This window comes from Hordeum vulgare, chromosome 6H (assembly GCF_904849725.1).
Source record: "Hordeum vulgare subsp. vulgare chromosome 6H, MorexV3_pseudomolecules_assembly, whole genome shotgun sequence".
Lineage (NCBI taxonomy): Eukaryota > Viridiplantae > Streptophyta > Magnoliopsida > Poales > Poaceae > Hordeum > Hordeum vulgare.
The window spans coordinates 454,169,285-454,190,738 of record NC_058523.1 but is presented as its reverse complement, the minus strand read 5'-3'; the positions used below and the strand labels follow the sequence as shown (position 1 = coordinate 454,190,738).

The 21,454-nt window shown below is 48.0% G+C and overlaps 1 protein-coding gene across 1 annotated transcript; it reads right to left on the bottom strand.

Annotated features, from left to right (window-relative positions):
* Positions 1-13,875: 13,875 nt before the first annotated feature.
* Positions 13,876-16,130, bottom strand: LOC123403830 (probable xyloglucan endotransglucosylase/hydrolase protein 30). The gene is made up of 4 exons (XM_045097746.1): positions 15,693-16,130; positions 15,496-15,596; positions 14,733-14,941; positions 13,876-14,635 (listed from the first exon to the last, which is right to left on the bottom strand). The coding sequence occupies exons 1-4, from the start codon at positions 15,874-15,876 to the stop codon at positions 14,092-14,094; spliced, it is 1,038 nt and encodes a 345-aa protein (XP_044953681.1). The 5' UTR covers positions 15,877-16,130; the 3' UTR covers positions 13,876-14,091.
* Positions 16,131-21,454: the final 5,324 nt, after the last annotated feature.

Below are 21,454 nucleotides of genomic sequence, written 5' to 3'. Positions count from 1 at the left end.
GGTACATGATCCAAATCCACTATCTCAAGTCCGATCATCACGTGAGTCGAGAATAGTTTCAGTGGTAAGCATCTCTATGCTAATCATATCAACTATATGATTCATGCTCGACCTTTCGGTCTCATGTGTTCCGAGGCCATGTCTGCACATGCTAGGCTCGTCAAGCTTAACCCGAGTGTTCCACGTGCGCAACTGTTTTGCACCCGTTGTATGTGAACGTTGAGTCTATCACACCCGATCATCACGTGGTGTCTCGAAACGACGAACTGTAGCAACGGTGCACAGTCGGGGAGAACACAATTTCGTCTTGAAATTTTAGTGAGAGATCACCTCATAATGCTACCGTCGTTCTAAGCAAAATAAGGTGCATAAAAGGATTAACATCACATGCAATTCATAAGTGACATGATATGGCCATCATCACGTGCTTCTTGATCTCCATCACCAAAGCACCGGCACGATCTTCTTGTCACCGGCGCCACACCATGATCATCCATCAACGTGTTGCCATCGGGGTTGTCGTGCTACTCATGCTATTACTACCAAAGCTACATCCTAGCAAAATAGTAAACGCATCTACAAGCACAAACGTTAGTATAAAGACAACCCCATGGCTCCTGCCGGTTGCCGTACCATCGACGTGCAAGTCGATATTTCTATTACAACATGATCATCTCATACATCCAATATATCACATCACATCGTTGGCCATATCACATCACAATCATACCCTGCAAAAACAAGTTAGACGTCCTCTAATTTTGTTGTTGCATTTTTTACGTGGTGACCATGGGTATCTAGTAGGATCGCATCTTACTTACGCAAACACCACAACGGAGATATATGAGTTGCTATTTAACCTCATCCAAGGACCTCCTCGGTCAAATCCGATTCAACTAAAGTTGGAGAAACCAACACTTGCCAGTCATCTTTGAGCAACGGGGTTACTTGTAGCGATGAACCAGTCTCTCGTAAGCGTACGAGTAATGTCGGTCCAAGCCGCTTCAATCCAACAATACCGCGGAATCAAGAAAAGACTAAGGAGGGCAGCAAAACGCACATCACCGCCCACAAAAACTTTTGTGTTCTACTCGAGAAGACATCTACGCATGAACCTAGCTCATGATGCCACTGTTGGGGAACGTCGCATGGGAAACAAAAATTTTCCTACGCACACGAAGACCTATCATGGTGATGTCCATCTACGAGAGGGGATGAGTGATCTACGTACCCTTGTAGACCGTACAGCAGAAGCGTTAGAGAACGCGGTTGATGTAGTGGAACGTCCTCACGTCCCTCGATCCCCCCCGCGAACAATCCTGCGATCAGTCCCACGATCTAGTACCGAACGGACGGCACCTCCGCGTTCAGCACACGTACAGCTCGACGATGATCTCGGCCTTCTTGATCCAGCAAGAGAGACGGAGAGGTAGAAGAGTTCTCCGGCAGCGTGACGGCGCTCCGGAGGTTGGTGATGACCTTGTCTCAGCAGGGCTCCGCTCGAGCTCTGCAGAAACGCGATCTAGAGGAAAAACCGTGGAGGTATGTGGTCGGGCTGCCGTGGAAAAGTCGTCTCAAATCAGCCCTAAAACCTCCGTATATATAGGTGGGAGGGAGGGGAGGAGGCAGCCTCAAAACCTGAAGGTTTGGCCGAAATTGGAGGTGGAGGAGTCCTACTCCAATCCTACTTGGAGTAGGATTCCACCTTCCCACTTGGAAACTCTTTCCACCTTGTGTTTTTTCCTTCTCAAACCTTATGGGCCTTAGTGGGAACTTATTCCAGCCCACTAGGGGCTGTTTTATCTCTTCCCATAGCCCATGAGACCCCTTGGGGCGTGACACCCCTCCCGATGGTCCCCGGCACCCCTCCCGGCACTCCCGGTACACTACCGATGAGCCCGAAACTTTTCCGGTAATGCACGAAAACCTTCCGGTAACCAAACGAGGTCATCCTAAATATCAATCTTCGTTTCCGGACCATTCCAGAAACCCTCGTGATGTCAGTGATCTCATCCGGGACTCCGAACAACATTCGGTAACCAACCATATAACTCAAATACGCATAAAACAACGTTGAACCTTAAGTGTGCAGACCCTGCGGGTTCGAGAACTATGTAGACATGACCCGAGAGACTCCTCGGTCAATATCCAATAGCGGGACCTGGATGCCCATATTGGATCCTACATATTCTACGAAGATCTTATCGTTTGAACCTCAGTGCCAAGGATTCATATAATCCCGCATGTCATTCCCTTTGTCCTTCGGTATGTTACTTGCCCGAGATTCGATCGTTAGTATCCGCATACCTATTTCAATCTCGTTTACCGGCAAGTCTCTTTACTCGTTCCGTAATACGAGATCCCGCAACTTACATTAAGTTACATTGCTTGCAAGGCTTGTGTGTGGTGTTGTATTACCGAGTGGGCCCCGAGATACCTCTCCGTCACACGGAGTGACAAATCCCAGTCTCGATCTATACTAACTCAACGAACACCTTCGGAGATACCTGTAGAGCATCTTTATAGTCACCCAGTTACATTGCGACGTTTGATACACACAAAGCATTCCTCCGGTGTCCGTGAGTTATATGATCTCATGGTCATAGGAACAAATACTTGACACGCAGAAAACAGTAGCAACAAAATGACACGATCAACATGCTACGTCTATTAGTTTGGGTCTAGTCCATCACATGATTCTCCTAATGATGTGATCCCGTTATCAAGTGACAACACTTGCCTATGGCCAGGAAACCTTGACCATCTTTGATCAATGAGCTAGTCAACTAGAGGCTTACTAGGGACAGTGTTTTGTCTATGTATCCACACAAGTATTGTGTTTCCAATCAATACAATTATAGCATGGATAATAAACGATTATCATGAACTAAGAAATATAATAATAACTAATTTATTATTGCCTCTAGGGCATATTTCCAACAGAAATCTCGGTCATATGTTTGTCCCGAGCAATTCTAGCTCACACTTGTTGCAGTGGTCCTTATCGGAATTGTGTCATCTGTTACTTTGAGGATGCACTCTTGCTATGTTGGTCGAGCACAATGCTAAATTCTATTCAGATATTCTGTCTTTTGATTCAGCAATATCTTCAATTATTCTGTGGACTAATATGATGTCCGCCTTCAGGATGGCTCCACCGACTCGTTAGACCCCAGCGCGTGAGGATATGCCGCCTCCACCTCCTCCTCCGCCGCCGCCGCCTCCTCCTGCAGAGGCCTGGCAAGCGATGATGGCAGCTACTAATGCAAACACGCAGATGTTGTTGCAGTTGATCCAGGAGAGAGCCAATCATCAGCAGGGCAATTTCCAGCAGGGTGGCAATCACTTCGCCAGTCTGAGTCAGTTCCTGTCAAACCAACCTAAGACGTTCACTTCTTGCGACCAGCCGTTTGATGCAGAAGATTGGATCCGTGATATGAACAAGCATTTGGAGTGTAGCAATGTGCGTCCGGAGGACTATGTCAAGTTTGCTACGTTTCAGTTGAAGGGGCGGGCTTCTATTTGGTGGCAGCAGCTTAAGGACTCCAGAGGTGGCAGGGTGATGACTTGGGACGAGTTTTGTCGTGACTTCAGGTCCCACTACATCCCTTCCAGCTTTGTTGAGGAGATGCGTGAGAAGTTCAGGCGTTTGAAGCAGGGCAGCAATTCTGTGTACAAGTACAATGTTGAGTTCCACGAGCTGGCCCGTTACACGCTGCAGGATGTTCCAGATCAGAAGAGCAAGATCTATCAGTTCAGGGGTGGCTTAAAGGAGGATTTGCAGTTAGCACTTACTTTGCACGATCCTGAGGAGTTTGACAAATTCTACAACTTAGCTCTCAGAGCAGAGGCAGCCTTGCTCAGGGTGGAGAACTCCAAGAAGCGTTTCAGAGATTCCAGCTCTTCCTCGACTCAGGTGGTTCAGAAGCAACAGAGGTTTTGGGTTTCTCCTCCTCCTCCTCGGCACTCGCAGCAGCCGAAGCACTCAGGTGGACGTGGTTCTTCCCACCCACCCAACCCTGGCTACCAGCAGAGATACCAGCATCAGAAGCAAGGGCCTCCTCAGATTCAGTTCCGGCAGCCAGCAGATGTCACTTGTCACAAATGTGGGCAGAAGGGTCACTATGCCAACAAATGCACTTCTCAGCCCCGTCTGCCGCCTCCTCCTCCAGGCAAAGCTCCTAGCAACGCTCTTGTGAAGTTCAGCCCCAGATCAGCTCGAGTCAACATGGTGAATGCAGCTGAGGCTGAAAATTCATCGGATGTGATCATGAGTAATCTCCTAGTCAATGATTTTCCTGCTAAAGTCTTGTTTGATTCTGGTGCTTCGCATTCGTTCCTCTCCATTCCATTTGCATCCAAGCATAATGTTCCTGTTGAAGAGCTTCCTAGTCCATTGTCAGTAGTTTCACCAGGCAAGTTCATGCATGCTAGCACCCGTGCTCCCGATGTTTCTATCAAGATGGACAATTATGCTTTTCTGGCCTCTCCGTATGTCTTGGGCAAGTCCGACATTGATTTGATCCTTGGTATGGACTGGTTGGCCATGAACAAGGCATCAATTGATTGTGAAGCTAAAGAAGTGAAACTGACCCACTCTTCGGAGGATGTGATTATATTCGCGGCGCGCGATTACACAATCCGCTTTTTCTCCTTGAATGAAAAGGGTGAGATCACTCCCATTGAGCAAGTTCCAGTAGTCTGTGAATATCAAGACGTGTTTCCTGAAGAGCTGCCAGGCATGCCTCCGCACCGCGAAGTGGAGTTCGTCATTGAGCTTGAGCCAGGCACAGAGCCAGTGTGCAAACGGCCGTACAAGCTGGGTCCAGAAGAGTTGAAGGAACTCAAGAGGCAACTCGACGAGCAGGAGCGTCTGGGTCTGATTAGACCAAGCTCGTCTCCATGGGGATGTGGTGTTCTGTTTGTCAAGAAGAAGGATGGTTCGGACCGGCTGTGTGTCAATTACCGTCCATTGAACAAGAAGACAATCAAGAACAAATATCCACTTCCGAACATAAATGAGTTGTTCGAACAACTGAAAGGTGCTAAAGTATTCTCCAAGCTTGATCTCAGAATGGGCTATCATCAGATTCGCATTCGCGAGGAAGACATTCCAAAGACGGCATTCAGGACCAGTTTTGGCTCGTATGAGTATACGGTCATGTCTTTTGGTCTGACTAATGCTCCTCCGACTTTTCCCGATTGATGAACTATATTTTCTCGCCATTCAAGAATGAGTTTGTCTTGCTCTATCTCGATGACATTCTGGTCTTCTCTGAGGATGAGGAAGAACATGAGAAACATCTCAGGTTGGTGTTTGATAAACTGAGAGAATACAAGTTGTATGCCAAGTTTTCCAAGTGCGAGTTCTGGCTGAAAGAAGTGGTTTATCTTGGGCATATTATCTCTGCCGAGGGCATTAAGGTTGACCCGTCCAAGGTTCAAGCCATTGTTGAATGGGAACCTCCGCAGAATGTGAAGCAGCTTCGAAGCTTTCTCGGTCTTGCCGGATATTGCAGAAGATTCGTTGAGAACTTCTCCAAAATCGCCAAGCCGCTCTCTAGTCTTCTTCAAAAGGGTGTCAAGTATGTGTGGTCTCCAGAGTGTCAACTGGCTTTCAATACACTCAAAGAGAAGCTTACCTCCACTCCGGTATTGGCTCCTCGGGATGATTCCAAGCCGTACCAGGTCTTTCGCGATGCTTCTCTCAAGGGTTTCGGTGCAGTCTTGATGCAAGATAGGAAGGTGGTTGCTTATACCTCCAGGCAGCTGAAGCCTGCGGAAAAAACTATCCTGTGCACGATCTCGAGCTAGCAGCTGTTGTGCACGCCTTGATGACTTGGAGACATCTCTTGTTGGAACGTAAGATTGAAGTTTTCACCGATCACAAGAGCCTCAAGTATATCTTCACTCATCCTAACTTGAATCTTCGGCAAACACGTTGGGTGGAAATGCTCCAGGATTTTAATCCGAGTGTTGAGTACACGCCATGCAAGGCAAATGGTGTGGCAGATGCATTGAGCAGGAAGGCATATTGCAACAGTCTGATTCTGCAACCTCTCCAGCCGGGTCTTTCTGAGTCTTTCAGGAAGCTCAATCTTCAGCTGGTTCCTCAGGGTTTTCTTGCGAACCTTCAGATCTCTCCTACCTTGGAAGATCAGGTCAGAGCAGCTCAGCTACTTGATGCTATGGTGAAGAAGGTAAAGATTGGCGTGGGAAAGAGTCTTCCCAAGTATAAGTGTTTCACTGTGGATGCCAGGGACACTTTGTTTTTCGAGGACCGCCTTGTCGTCCCGAAAGGTGATCTCAGGAAGGTGATCATGGATGAAGCTCATAACTCTCTGCTTTCTATTCATCCTGGAAGTTCCAAAATGTACCATGACTTGAAGCAGACTTTTTGGTGGACCCATATGAAGCGTGAAATTGCACAATTCGTTAACGAGTGTGATGTATGTCGAAGGGTGAAAGCAGAACATCAAAGACCAGCGGGCCTCTTGCAGCCTTTGCCGATTCCCGAGTGGAAGTTCGATCACATTGAGATGGACTTCGTCACCGGGTTTCCGAAGTCCAAGAAGGGCAATGATGCTCTCTTCGTCGTCATCGACAAGTTGAGTAAAGTGGCACATTTCCTCCCAGTCAAGGAGTCCATTTCAGCAGCTCAGCTGGCAGACTTGTACACCTCGAGGACTGTCTCGTTGCACGGTGTACCTATGATGATCTCGTCAGATCGCGGAAGTATCTTCACTTCCAAGTTCTGGGACTCCTTTCAGTATGCTATGGGCACGAAGATCCGCTTCAGCACAACGTTCCATCCTCAGACCAGTGGTCAAGTGGAGAGAGTGAATCAAGTTCTTGAGGATATGCTGAGAGCCTGTGTTATCTCTTTCGGCATGAAGTGGGAAGAATGTCTGCCTTTCGCGGAGTTCTCGTATAACAACAGTTATCAAGCTAGTTCTGGCATGGCTCCGTTTGAAATTCTCTATGGCAGGAAGTGTCGTACTCCGCTCAACTGGTCCCAGACAGGCGAGCGTCAGATCCTTGGCAATGATATGATAGAAGAAGCTTAGGAGATGTGTCGGATCATTCGCGACAACCTCAGAGCAGCTCAGTCCCGTCAGAAGAGCTATTACGATAGCAAGCAGCGTGACATGTCGTATGAGCTTGATGATTTTGTCTATCTCAAGGTGTCGCCTATGAAGGGTATGCAGCGTTTTGGCATCAAAGGCAAGCTTGCGCCTCGTTCCGTTGGCCCGTTTAGAGTGGTTGGCAAGAGGGGCGACCTCGCGTACCAGCTCGATCTTCCGTCAACCTTTGCAAACGTCCATGATGTGTTCCATGTTTCTCAGCTTCGGAGGTGTTTCAAGACCCCCGAGCGCACTGTGCATCTTCAAGATATCGATCTTCAGCCTGACCTTTCTTATCGTGAGCATCCAGTTGCGGTTCTCGAGGCGACTGAGCGCAAGACCCGTAACAAGTCTATCAAGTTTCTCAAAGTGCAGTGGTCACACCATTCCGATAAAGAGGCTACGTGGGAACGTGAGGATCACCTCCGTTCCGAATTTCCCGATTTCTTTCAGTCTTAGATCTCGAGGTCGAGATCTTCTTTGTAGTGTGCGAGAGTTTGTAATGCCCCAAGTGTAAAACCTACCCTTTTTGGACCTACTTCATGTGGGACCACCTTGTCAGAGATCATGATGTTAAGTTGGTCCCATGATTGCATGTGTGTTCCTTTCTATTTCCTTCTCATGCATGCATGCATAGCATATCATATCATTTCATGTGTTAGGTGTTGGTGCATGTGGTCATGTGATTTCATGTGGTGCTTTTAATCTTGTGGTCATGTATATTGTGATTTCATGTGTTGATGCATAGGTGTTGTTGTGGTGTGGAGCAATGAGGGTGTGGTGCTTGGCATCAAATTCAAACTCCCCTTGTGTAGTTCCAAATCTTTTTAGCTATTCTTTTTCCCAAGTTCAAATCCTTTTGCTCCTATGTTGTTATAAAATTGTTGCACCTTTAGAGCATTTTAGTTGGTATGTGGGGATGAAACAGAGGGGTTTTTAGACTTATTTGGTTTGGAGTTTTTCCTTTGTTTTCAAATTATTTTAATCTGTTTGACAATTATTTTTAGTGTTGAAATATTATTTTGGTATTTTAGAAATTTGGGCATAAATCCCTTGTGCCCAGGGGTATTTGCTTTTATTTTTTTCTAAGGCCTTAGTTTTTCTTGGTGTATTATTTGTTGTGGTGGCATTTATATATATGAGAGGGCCAGATTCCTTTTATTTTCGCCCTGGCGTTTGAGGCCCAATTCCTCCCGGGCCCAAGTCCCTCGCGCCAGCAGCCCGCTCGTCACACGTCGTCTTCCTCCCTCGACGTCACGCTGTACGAACAGCGCTCCACCACCGATCTCCCTTCCCGTTGATCTGGTGGTTCCAAGCTCGCCTCCCGAGACGATATAAGGAGCCCCCGGTCCTCCTCTTCCTCCCTAGGGTTCCCTCTCCTTCTCCCCAGCGCCGCCACCTCCCTCCTTTCCTCTTCCCTCTCCCTGGTAAGCCTCTGTAGGAGTTAGCAGAGAGAGAGAGAGAGCAGTCACGCCACCGTCTACCCCGCCGTTTCCGTCGACCAGCGCCGGTGGTCATGTCCAGCGGCACGGGGATGGTGCACGCGCCCCATTTTTGTCCTCGGTGAGGCCGAGGAGCGCCCTCACCTTCGACTAGGAGCCCGTCTTCGCCGCGGACCCGGAGCCCCTTTGTTCTGCTTCGGTTCTGCATCCAGGAGCGTCATCTTCGCCGACCTTCTTCCTCTCCGGTCTTCCTCCTCCTCCGATCGGTTCCTCCTTCCGTTCCAAGGTGAGCAGATCACCTCCCCTACCTTCTTCCTCCTTGGTTCCGTCTTGGATCCGTCGTGGTGGTGCGCCGTGCTTCTCTGGCAGGTAGCCGGCAGCAGGTGCATGTGGTGTTCGTAGCGGTAGATCAGCAGCAGGTCGAGTAGGGTTTGTGGTGATTTCGGTGTCGCAGGTAGCATGGCTCCCTCCCCGCGTAGCTGTCGGCTAGTAGCAGCGTGCAACCACAGCAGGTTCAGGTCCGGCCGGCGAGCTGTGTTGCCGGGCGTCCCTGTCCCGAGCAGTACAGTGGGGTTTGACGTGTGTTGTGCCTTGTCGTGCTCGTGATGTAGCTAGGTGGAGAGAGCTAGCGCAGAGCAGCAGCAGGCAGTAGCGTAGAGGAGGTGTACGAGTTGCCTCAGTGACGCAGCAGAGAGCCCCGGCGTCTTCTCTGTCGCCGGCGAGCAGCAGTTTTCGCGCAGGGCATAGCAAGTCAGTTGGGAGTGTAGCTTACCTGTTCCAGTTTCTCCCCTCTGTCAGACATCGTAGCTTAGCGCAGTGGCAAGTGCGTGGGATTGTCCTCGTGAGATCCAGGGTTCGAGTCCCAACGGCGCAAGCCCCCTTTTCTAAAAAAATTCCCTTTGTTTGCACCGCATCACAGTAACTGCAGTTAGCAGCCATACCAGGCAATTCCCTCTGTTCTGTCTAAAAGTTGGCAAGCAGCAGGGTGGATTCGGCCTTGGCGTTTATCCAGGGGATCCTGGGTTCGACCCCCCTTCCCCATTATTATTTTTACATTCCTTTTGATTGCTCCTATTTTATTTCCTATTTTAAGTGGGCTTGCTCTATAGCAAGTGAGGTGGGTGTTTTGGCTTAGCAGTAGTGTTCTTGACCTTAATGCTTTAACTTGTATAGGAAAGCATGCATGTATTTTGAGAGCACTTATGTTGAGTGTGTGTAAGAAGCAAGGGGATGTGTGTCTAGATGAGAGTGTGTAGATATTTGCAAGGCATGTATGTAGGGTGGTGTGATGGTAGTAGTGGTGTGGATCTAGGTGCATGTGAGTTTGAGCTTGAGGCTGAGTGTGTGTGCAAGTGTGTGTGTAGCCCTACACACATGCTTGTGCAATTGCAGAAGCCTTGAAGTTTAAGCTTTGGTGGAAGTAGATTGTGATGTGTGTGTATTAGCTTGTGGTTGCACTAGTATAGATATGATGTGAGTGTGTTCCCTTATGCTTGGAGTTGGGTTCTTGCTCCAAGTGATGCTAGTGTGTTTGGTGTGTGTGAGAGCCTCACCCATAGCAAGGCATGAAGTGCATTGATGTGCACATGAGTAAATAGTGTGTGATGGTGTTGGATTCATGATGGGAGTGTAGCTATTGTATGTTCTAACTAGATTGAGTAGGACTAGCTTTATGTTATGCTAGATATGTGTGTGTGTGGACCTTCCCACCTTTGCAAGTGGTGCACCTCCTCATGTCTAATATGAGAGAGAGCATGTTGTGTGTGTGGGGTTGGCTTGTGATAAGCATTGGTGTGTTGATGTGCATGACACAAACATGGGGTTCAAACCCCCATGTCACTTTGTCATTGTGCACATGAACTCTACCTTGATAGTAGTTGTCTTAGTAGGGTGTTTTATGGAGTTGCATATTCAGTTTTGTTGCAAGTTTGAGCCTTGATTCCATGGAATAGGTGGAGCCCAAGGGCATGAGATTTTGTGTGATAGTAGTAGGGGTTTTGCTCTACACCATAGTGGTGTCAATGACCTCTTGGTGTTGTGTGTGTGCAAACTATGCCTAGACAAAGTGGGCATGTGGCTGAAAAATTCCAGATTAGTGATCTCTGAAATTTCACTAAGTGTGGGATTCTGCAAACATTTTCTTCCCCTATAGATGAGGATGTGCTGGTCATTATGTTGAAAACTAGCCTTAGTTCAGTGCTAGGATTTTGAACCTGGTGTGTTTGTGAAGCTCCCTGTCAATTTTCAAGTCATTTGGAGTCTAGTAGGTTGTGTTTTGGTTGCTGTCAAAAATATTCAGAACAGAGACAGAAACTCAAGTGCAGGAATTTTCACTAAGTCCCTGAGATCTGATGTTTTTGGGAAAGTTTGTGGCCTTGTATCTTCTAGAGTTTAATTCCTTTTGCTGTGATTCTTGCTGGTGCTTGTAGTGTTCGTGGTTGGCAACAGCCACATATATTATTTGTCATGTTTGAAGACCTGTAGCTATGTAGCATGTAGCTTCCAAATAGCTAAGATGCAGATTATGGCAGATTATGTAGTTTTGTCTTTTTGAGCAAAGTGTGTGCTTAATTGGTGTTGATTCTTTCACGTAGAGCTTCATATCTTGTTTCGTTGATTCCCGTTGATCCGTAGCTCCGTTTGCAATGTTCTTTATATGGTTTTGCACCGTTTTCACGAGCCGCATATGTTCATGTCATTATCATGCATGTCAAAATAGCTTAGTGTTCAATTCTGTCCAGAAACTTGCAGTAGTTTATTTTGCTTGTGCTAGTGATAGAATAGTGGTGCATGTTCAAATTTCATCTCATGCATCATGTGATTGTTGCATATCGTGGTGCTGCTGTTCATTGGCTGTTATTCTTATGTTGGGTAGCACCGGGATCGGAGAACGAATACGTGGAGTCAGGAGAGTACCTGCAGGACGATCCAGAACCATTCCAAGCTGAGGATATCACAGGCAAGATGATATGACCTTGATTCCATCTCTAGACTTTTTGTGTTAGTTTCGTTTCCATGTCATATTGCTCGCTGCCTACCACTGAAATTAAATTGCCTCTTCATATGCCATGAGCCCAAACACCGTACTCCTTCCTAGCAAACTTGTATGGCTAAGTAGGCTTGCTCAGCTTCTAATGTTAGCTTTGATAGTTGCAGGTGTTTGACTCATGTGATAACATGAGCTTGATATCATTATTTTAAATTCTGGTAGTTATTTAATGCACCTATATACTTGGTAAATGATGGGAGGCCTAGCCTTTTGCCGGGTGCTTTGTTCCGTTATTGCCGCCTTAGTTACCGGTTACCGGTGTTTGATTCCATAATGATCGCTCCTAACACGTTCGGGGTTGTTATGGGGACCCCCTTGATAAATCGCGTAGTGCTAAGGCTTGTCCGGCAGGACCCAACATTGGTGTTAATTCGCTAATAACTTAATAATAATCTGCATAGGGAGTAGCTACCCCGAGGATATTTAATCAACAACCCGGGCCAGTGCTCCTCATGAGTGTTGGCCCCACCTGAGCGATGTCCGGGGCCCCATTGGTCACCCATAGGTTTAGCCATCCCGACGTCTAGCTCATCTGTCGTGTCCTGAGACTGAGATACGCGGCTCTTATCAGGGTCGTCGACACGACGGGAGGTCCTGCTAGCCTTGTCTTACCTTAGCGGTATATCTTGCGTATAGGAATCCCAGTGAAGCTTTGGTTTCCCCCAGAGTTGAGGTTTTCCTCTAAGGAATCCGACGAGATCACGAGTTTCGTGATAGAGGATGCCTTTGCGGCCTGTGTTCGTTTGTGATGGACTAGTTGGAGCACCCTTGTAGGGTTTAATCTTTCGGAAAGCCGTGCCCGCGGTTATGTGGCAACTTGGAATATTTTGTTAACATCCGGTATTAGAGAACTTAAACATAAATAAATAAAACTGCCAACTGTGTGCGTAACTGTGACTGTCCCTTCGAAGATCCCTCTTCGAACGGGAACACGGTGGGGTTATGAATGTCGTAGGTAGGTGTTCAGGATCACTTACTGATCAAGTAAATCCGACCGCTAGTGTAGACCACCTTTACTTCCACTTTGCGTAAGTTAGCCACTCTATCAAGCATAGGTTGCTGCAGCCTGATACACTTCACCCCTACCTTATCCAATAACATGACTAGTTCTGGCACCAAGGTCTTAGATTGCTAAGTCTCCGTGGCTCACGGATTCCTCCGAAACTCCCAGCAGGTACAGGTACCCCAGAGACAGATGATCCCGACGTCACCCAGCTGGCGTGGCAGTACGACGAGGAGACAGACCGCCTCTACGTGAACTATCCAGAGGACTGAGGCGTGGTCATGATCGTGGGCCTGCAGCAGGGTAGCATAGCATTTTCCATGTTTTGTAGTCCGTAGCGGAACTACCTTGATTGTATCTGTGTTGTACTCTGAGTTATTAATAAGAAGACAGTTGAATCCCGAATTGTCTACTTGTATTATTACTTTGTGTTATGTTACTTGCTTGCGAAACGCTTAGATGCGCTTCTTTCCTATTCGGGGGCTTCGACCCCCAGATCGGAAAGGACCGTATCTTGGTCGTTACATAACATTATCTGAGAGAACGCATACGAGATTATGTTGGTCGCAACCACGACGGCGTTGATGAGCCTGTGTTGGGTTTAACCCTAGGTACAATAGCGTCTTCATTGTTCCCGCCACAATGCGTGTAGCGGTATCCTCCTGCGGCGGTCGCTGCTTCGTTCCTTGCGTTCACCGCGTGCCTCTGGCCCTTTCTCTTCGCGGGCGTCAGCTCCTTCTTCTTGGACGCGGTGGCGATCTTACGGGGAGCGCGAGGCTTACCTTTACAGGAGGGGGATGTCGTGATGTCGGACAAGGCAAGGGAGGCAAGGTCAACGGCTGTATCGAGGTCGTTATCCATGACGAACGGCCAGAAAACACGCGGGCGCGAGGGTTTTGGAAAAATGAAGAAAGATGGAGGCTTTGTCATCGAAAATAGGTGAGCAGCGAACGAAAAACGGACACGTGTTTAATTAAGTCGATGCGTTGGGACGATTTTTTGTTAGGCATGTACTGATCATCGCGTTGGAGTTGCTCGAATTAAACGGACGAATAAAGCTAGCGCAAAAGACAAAAAATGACCGTGTTGTCACCGTGTTGTCCGTGATCGTCCAAGGTTTCGACATGCTTTCAAATGTCGGGAAACTTCCATAGGTTACAGGGCGAGATGACTTGATTAAGCTGTAGGCTATAGGGTCTTGTGAAGTTGTGATCTTGTCGGGTACTGGAAGAACAAGAAAACCGAAAGTAGCCACAGTAATAATAATCTGATCATATTATTAGCTGCCATCCAACGAATCAAAGAATAGTAATAATACTCCTACTAATAAAACAACGAACTAATCCCTACGGCCAACCTATACAGAAACGCCGAGATCATATAACGCCACCAAAAAATTAACCAAATCCATAGGAACCCCTAGTGCTGCACTCCCGTTGTTGCCATTAGTGTCCTACACTATCAAGCAAGAGCTCAGCTGCTCGCCGCGCCGGCGCGGCCCCTCGCTCCGGCGCCGGCCCTGCTGCCCCGGCCGCGGCGGCCGCGGCCGCGCGTCTTCATGACGACGGTCTTGGACTCGCCCCACGCCCAGAACGTGCCCCTCTCCTCGTCCGAGTTGTCGCACTCCGGGAAGGGGCCGGCCGCGTACCGCGCCGCGTCGTAGCACACCGTGTAGGTCATCCGGCGCGCCCGGAACGCGCGCATGGCGGCGCGCTTCTGCGGGGTCATGACCGCGTAGTCGGCCGTCATGAGCCCCAGGAGGTCGCACCCGTCGCCGCCGGCGAGGCGCAGCGCCGGCGACGCCGGGTCGGCGACGCGGCAGCCGCGGAGGGACAGGTCGGAGAAGTCGGAGGCGAAGGGCGCGTACTTGTAGTTCACCTTGTACTTGCCGCCCTCCGTGGCCCAGGCGGAGCCGTCCCAGATGGTGGCGTACGCCGCCATGGGCTTCGCCGGGAAGTCGCCGCCCATGCCGGGGTGCCGCACCACCTCCCGGATCGCCGTGTCGTCCACGTAGAATCTGCACGTACGTCGTCACGTCAGTCAGTCACCATGCTATTCTACGGCTACGTGCACTGGCAGTGGGAGTGGGAGTGGGAGTGATGATGCCTGCGTACATGATGTGGGTGGGGGCCCAGAGGATGGAGTAGCGGTGGGCGGCGAGGGTGGGGTCGAAGGGGAGGAGGTAGCGCTCCTCCCGGCCGCGGCTGGTGCTGCCGTTGCCGTAGACGTTGGTCTGCACCCGCCACTGCCCGCCCCACCGGCTGCCCAGGAACTCGAAGTCCAGCTCGTCGTGCGTCTTCTCGTACACGTCCCCGTTCGACAGCTGCAACACGAACATTACACACATTTTTTTAGTTTATTTATTACACACGCACATCAGAAAAATACTAATACACACGTACAATCTTTAGAACTGTCACGGTGTCACGTATTACTAATAACTTTGTTTTGATTTTGTTTTTGTTTTAGTGAGGCTGATGAATGCGGGCGGGTGAGAGCGGGTGAGAGGGATGGATGGCAACATTTATTCCGGAGGAGCAGGCGGCGCAGCCTTTTTGTGGCCGTGAAGGACCAAAAACGAACGAGCCCATGTGGCACGCCCTGTTGCCTGCCTACTCTGCGCCACAGTAGCCAGAGTATGGGTGTGCAACTTGCCATGGTTTTTCCTCTTTAAGAGGATGAGCAGTGGCATGGCAGGTAGTAAATCTCAGCTGACACGCCATGCCCATGTGACGTTTGACGAAGCAAGGACCAACGGTTGGAAACAAGGCCATGGATTAACGGACGATAATAATAACCTAAGCTAAAACCGCTGCTTAATTAACTTTTGGACAGAAACGCTCACGAGATAATCGGGGGCAGTGTTGAAGCACTCACGTAGAAGGCGACGACGACGCCGGCCGTGTAGTCCCGGGGCAGCTTGATGGACGCGCTGAAGAAGCCGTGCAGGTAGTAATCCGAGGAGATGAACCCCGAACCTGTATTTTTTTTGTAATAACACACAAAGGAGGGCCATAAGAACAACAGGAACAGAGCAATACGTAAGAAAAACAAAGAAAGTCTCGATGGATTACCGGAGCGGCGATCGAGCAAGAGGCGGGCGGCCCTATCATCCCGCGCGCGCACGAGGTTGCCGTCCCCGAACAGCGGCGAGAACCCTTCCTCGAAGGCCACGGTCGGCACGTCGAAGGCGGAGGCCGCCGCCGCCAGCCACACGCACGCCGCCGCCGCGGCCAAGAACCTCGCCGTCATCTCCATCGATGCACCGGCTGGTGCTCTCAAGGCGTCCCTTTCTTTCACTTTCGCCTCTCAAGATTCAAGAAGAAGCAGGGCAAAACCTTACGCGCTCCCCGGGTTCTGCCTCCTGATGACCTTTCGCCGGCCTGTGTTATATACGCGGTACCCACTCTCACAAGGAACCGGGCGGGGGAGGGGGAGGGGGAGAGGGAGAGACAGGGACGCCGCGCGCTGTGCGGTTTGTGCGGCCGCTTTCGCTTGGGCTGCCTGCACGGCGCGCGCTGAGCTGGGCTCGTTCCGTGACGCGTAGGGCCGTCGTCTCGTGCCGAGAATACGGACCCACTGCCGTGGCCCTATATGCTTAGGCGAAAAGAGCGGGCGAGAGAGAGGATGGGTTTAAGAGCTCAACAGGAAAAGGGATGGTGGTGGTGGGTAAACACCAGCTAAGCTTCTGCTGGTGATGGATGGAATGGATGGGGGCTTGGCTTGGCTTGGCCTGGCCCTAATTGCCTCGCCTCATCAGACTGTGGCGGGCTGCGCGATCACACAATTATGCACGCACATTGCTGCTGCTGCTCGAGCAATGGACCGGAGCAGCAGTTGCAACTATGGTGATTATTCGAAAGCGTGCTAGCATTTGGAGTCGGGAGATTATGGATGGTCTCTCATGTGTATATGTGTATGACGTGTTTGCATGGCTCGGGATCGGAAGAAATCGGTGCCCGCTCCACGAAGGATATGGCGTTTTACTGTGCGGATTAATGGCGGATCGCCGCTGTTACTGATGGGATTTTCTCGTGGGAGTTGCTATGTGGTAGTACTACGACTGCGTGCAGTGGAGGTGGCGTGAAGGAGGGGTTGAGCCAACGACTGCGTCGTCTGGATTTGACCGATGATGCCTCTGCTTCGACTAGGACCGGTCGGCGTGCTGTCATCCACCTGCCCCGCTGCATGTCCAACGAGGCACCAGCTGTGCAAGTGCAACAACCACGACGTTCTCTCTCTATCTTTTCTGACCGGTTTGTTCGGTCGCTTCCGGTAGCACGCCGCTGCTCCGTCGCCATGACGGCCAAAGCTTTTCAACTGTGCGCATTAAGTGACCGAAATCACAGTGCGACCGTTGCGAAATGTATGTGTGCGTCTGTGTATATCCGGGGCCGGTCTGATCTGCACACAGCTGCCAACAACCGTACGCATGCATGATGCATGTGGTCAGTAGGATAGGCTTGGACGACAGACATGGGGCATTAAATTACGGAGCATTGAAAAATGCAGAGTATCCAACGCCGCCGGAGACCCAACAGGAAAATGGCCGCAGAGGAGAGCAGCACACGGCACGACATGACCAGTGAGTGACCTGTCCCCGGCAGACAGATGTCCTCGTTTTCATGTGCACCGTCTCCGAACGAAGGCGCATACGCACGCACGCACGCACACTGGACGATTCATCGGATGCGCGCGCATCGATCGCGCAGCCGCGCGCGGCTCCCCGCTTCCTTTTGCCCGTGAAAACGGGTGAAATCGTCGAGGTCGTGTCCTGCTCTCGTGATGGTTCCGTTCACGGGCGTGGCATGGATTACGGAGAGGTTTGCCTATATGTATGGGTGCGGTTTCTCGTTTTATCCTGCAGCCTCTCGTGCGCACCACCGGTGATGGGTGTCTGGCCCAAGACGCTGCCACAAATGGCAGGGCTCTGTAACGATGGACGCGCGCACCAGGCATGGTTTGATACTTTGATTCCATATTGGTCGACGGAATTTATTGGCAGAGAACACAGGTTACTACTCCATCCTTTCTGGTTTATATGCCTCGTCTCAAAAAAATTAAATTTTCATTATATTAGGCTCATTTTAAGTCTAATAGAGTTAAAGTGCTTTGAATCCCACGCCATATTTAATTCATAAAGTTTAGAAAAATGAGATGAGTGGCTATGCATGCATCATTTTCTACATTCATCATGCAAGTCCAATGAAAAGGAGGATGCTACATTTATTGCCTTGAAAATTGAATATGTGAGAAATATTTCATTAACTAGTTAAAACTAATGTCATCCAATCACATTTCACCTTGGTTGATGAGATTTTAGATTTGATTCCTATAAACCGAAAAGGAGGGAGTAGTAGAGGAAATGGGAGTTGCAAGTTGCAACTATCACCAAATTGTTTAGGAGTACTAATTGTTTTCTTACTCAAATCAGCTATTGAGCGGTTCTTGAATTTGGGTATTCTTGATTTTTTTTCTTTCGAAATGGCATTTATCTGCATTCATTAAAAAGAAAAGAGTTGTTCATATTATTAGGAAAACCGGACGAAAATCAGACTGTCCGGTTGATTATGAAAAACTGAACGAAAACCTTTGCAGCGGTTGAGCGACACATAAAAAAGCCCACACACACCACTCCAAAAAAGAGGCTCGACGAGACATCACACATGCATCATCATCATCACTCCTTTTCTAAAGGCATCATTGTCATCCCTAAACTCTGAGCAAACAACTCCGACTCCACCGTAGACGACCGTCGGCTCAACCAACACTATAGATGGCACGTGAAATTGCATGAAGTTCTATGACAAAATGTCAACCACCCGCGGCCAGATGACACAACTCCGGTATGTTGAATTCGCGGAAGAAGGAAACAACCGAGGCCACCGATGGTGTCGCCGGGGATAGCTTAGTGACGTGAGGAAACATTGGTTAGAGATCGGCCAAAAACGAGTTCGAAAGTTAACGGTTTAGGGGGAGGGGTGGAGGGTTGTTTTCGGGTGATAACATCCCTTAAAAATTCATTATTCTACTCCAAACAACATATTTAAATGTTCCAAAAAAATACTAAATATTTTATGGATGTTCACAAGGCATGTGTCTATGGCCTCTAAAAATCAGATGCAAATTCGAAATACACATTAATAAACAAAAAAACTAACAGAAAGAGTGCCATGAATGACCAAAAAATCACAATTCTAGTCCCTGATGATTGCTATGCTAATACGGAAGGAGGTCCCCAAGTCCGAGAGGCGCAACTTCGACGCCATTATCATTCTCATACATTGGAGGATCTTGAGAGAAAGGAATGTCAGAATTTTTGAGCATGTGGCGTGCAACGTTGAAAGGGTTCTTGATTTAATCACGGAAGACATGAGGGCCTGGAGGGTAGCTGGCTGTATCGGTGACCTTTTTTGATTTCTTCTCTGCTCCTTGTTTTGTTGTTGGCCCTGTTGGTCCAGCCGTTGCTCTGTATTTTCAGAGTTGATACTCTCTTGGCAACCAGCTCTAGACCGCCTAGAATGTTCGGCTTTGTGTACTCCACTTCCTTTTCTATCTAATGAAAGAACGGCCTATGACCCTTCGACAAAAAAAAATCACAATTCACAAATAGATTTACCTTTTATATTACTTACACAATAGAAAACTAGCATTTTCCAATATTAATTCTTGGCAGATTTTAGCAATTATAGCAAGCCTACAAGGAGAACGGACGTTTGGAGGGCCGAGCTCTATGGAGCTCGAAATTTTTAAAATTTCAAATTACAAACTTTTGGGTTCCAAAAAAATCTGAAAAAATATGCAAGTAAAGAAGGATGTTATGTTTATGTGTGTAAATTTTTAGGATGAAATACCTTAAAATACGATCTGTAGGAAAAAGACAAATTCATGGCCTCGCACAAGAATAGTCTCATGTGTCAAAAAGACCGAGATTTGTCTTTTTTACACGCCTCATTTCAACGTATTTTTGTCTGAAAATTTACACACATGTGTGTTATGCCCTCACTTATCTCTGCAATTTATTTAGAGTTTTTTGAAATGTGAAAATATGGATTTCCATGAATTTTGGATTTTAAATTTAAAGGCCACCATGGGGTCGAGCTCCAAAAGCAATTTCCGGTCTACAAGCACCTTACACATGCAAGTCTAATAGAGTAGTAATGAAGAGTAAAGACTTTCTACACGAAAGCAGAGGAAGGGTTTGGAGATATTCAAACTTAATAGTGACAAAAATAATCTATGGTTCCGCTATGTAGTGTTATCGTAAGATGGAGACGGCAATCCATGAAGCATAACTACTGCGTGAGTCCATGAAGGGTTTACGAAAAAGCAACATTGTTTATGCTATCATGGCTTATGCTCACAAAGGACTAGTCTCGCTAGAGGTAGATCTTCACGAAGTAGTCGATCTTCTTGCCCTTACAAACTCTTGGTTCACTCCACACGATCGTGAGAGTCCCAAGTGACACTAACCAATCTACGAGACACCACTCTCCAAAAGTAATAGTTGTTGTTGACGATGATGAATTTCTTGTTTTTATGCTTTAAAGAATAGTCCCTCGATACTCAAACACTCTCTCACAGATTTTTGCTATGTGTTAGGAGAGGGGTTTAAATGGAAATCAACTATATGGGGCTAGAGATCAAAGTTCTATGGTTGGAGTGGAAGGAATTTCATATTAGCACAAGAATAGGTGGTTCCCTCTCATAAAATGGACATGAGAAGTGTAAGCTTCGAAGTGGTTTCTCACTTAGAGTTGGTGAGTAGGTGGGGTATATAAAGGCAGCAGAAAAAATCCAACCATTACACGCCTTTATGCACACTTGAGTGGGACTGGGTGAAACCACTTGGTGAGACCGCCCGGTACAAAAAGTTTGAACTTTAGGATTTTTGGTGAGACCGAATGAAACCCTTGGTGGGACCGACTCAAGTTGGCCTAAGCACTTTCCACACTTTGGTATCATCGATTGAAATCGATTGGAAATTACAAATCAATTTCAATTGGTAACAGAAGGTTGATGAGTGCTCTTCGGTGGAACCGAATGGCCAACTCAGTTAGACCGAGATGCTAGGGCTTAGGCAACAGCTACACCAAGTGTATCTCGAGGACTCCTGTTAGATGTATATTGGTGGGACCAAGATGGACTTTAGTGTTTTGGACATAGTGGAATATGAGGGTATGGTTGAGGGTTTTGGATCAATAGCTCTAAGCATTTGAGCAGTTAGAACATCATCAAAACATCATCCTCTTTTAATGGTACTCACTTTTTTATGAATTCAATGTGATTTTTGATCACTTAAACAAAAACTAGAATGTTGAAGCTTTTGCCAACAAATTACACGTGTGCAATTGACAAAATTATGATCGCACCGCAATGCTAATTATGCTACTTCGTAGTTAGAGGTTCAATAGTAATGCGCAGTACGCCAAGACAAGTAGACTGTTTATTCATCAACATCTACTTACTAACCATCCACCTTGATATATCTATCCATAACATTTCTCCGGTATTAAGTTGCGAGCCCCACCCAAAGTGTAAACTCAAAGCAACGGACAACTGCATTAACGAACTATGTGTAAGGTAAACAATCCTTGCAACCGTGATCACAAGCATCATTATTTTCTCCCTCGTGGCAACAAGCACATCCCCTAGTCTCATGTTTCTGTCACTCAAGCTAGACATCGAGGGGGCATGAACCCACAATCATGCATAACGCTCCCTCTTGGAGTTACAATCTACTACTTGGCCAAAGCAATAAATAGCAACGGAGAACATGCATGAATCACTAAGGAACATAATATAGAAGGATAATCAAATATATAACTCACAATCT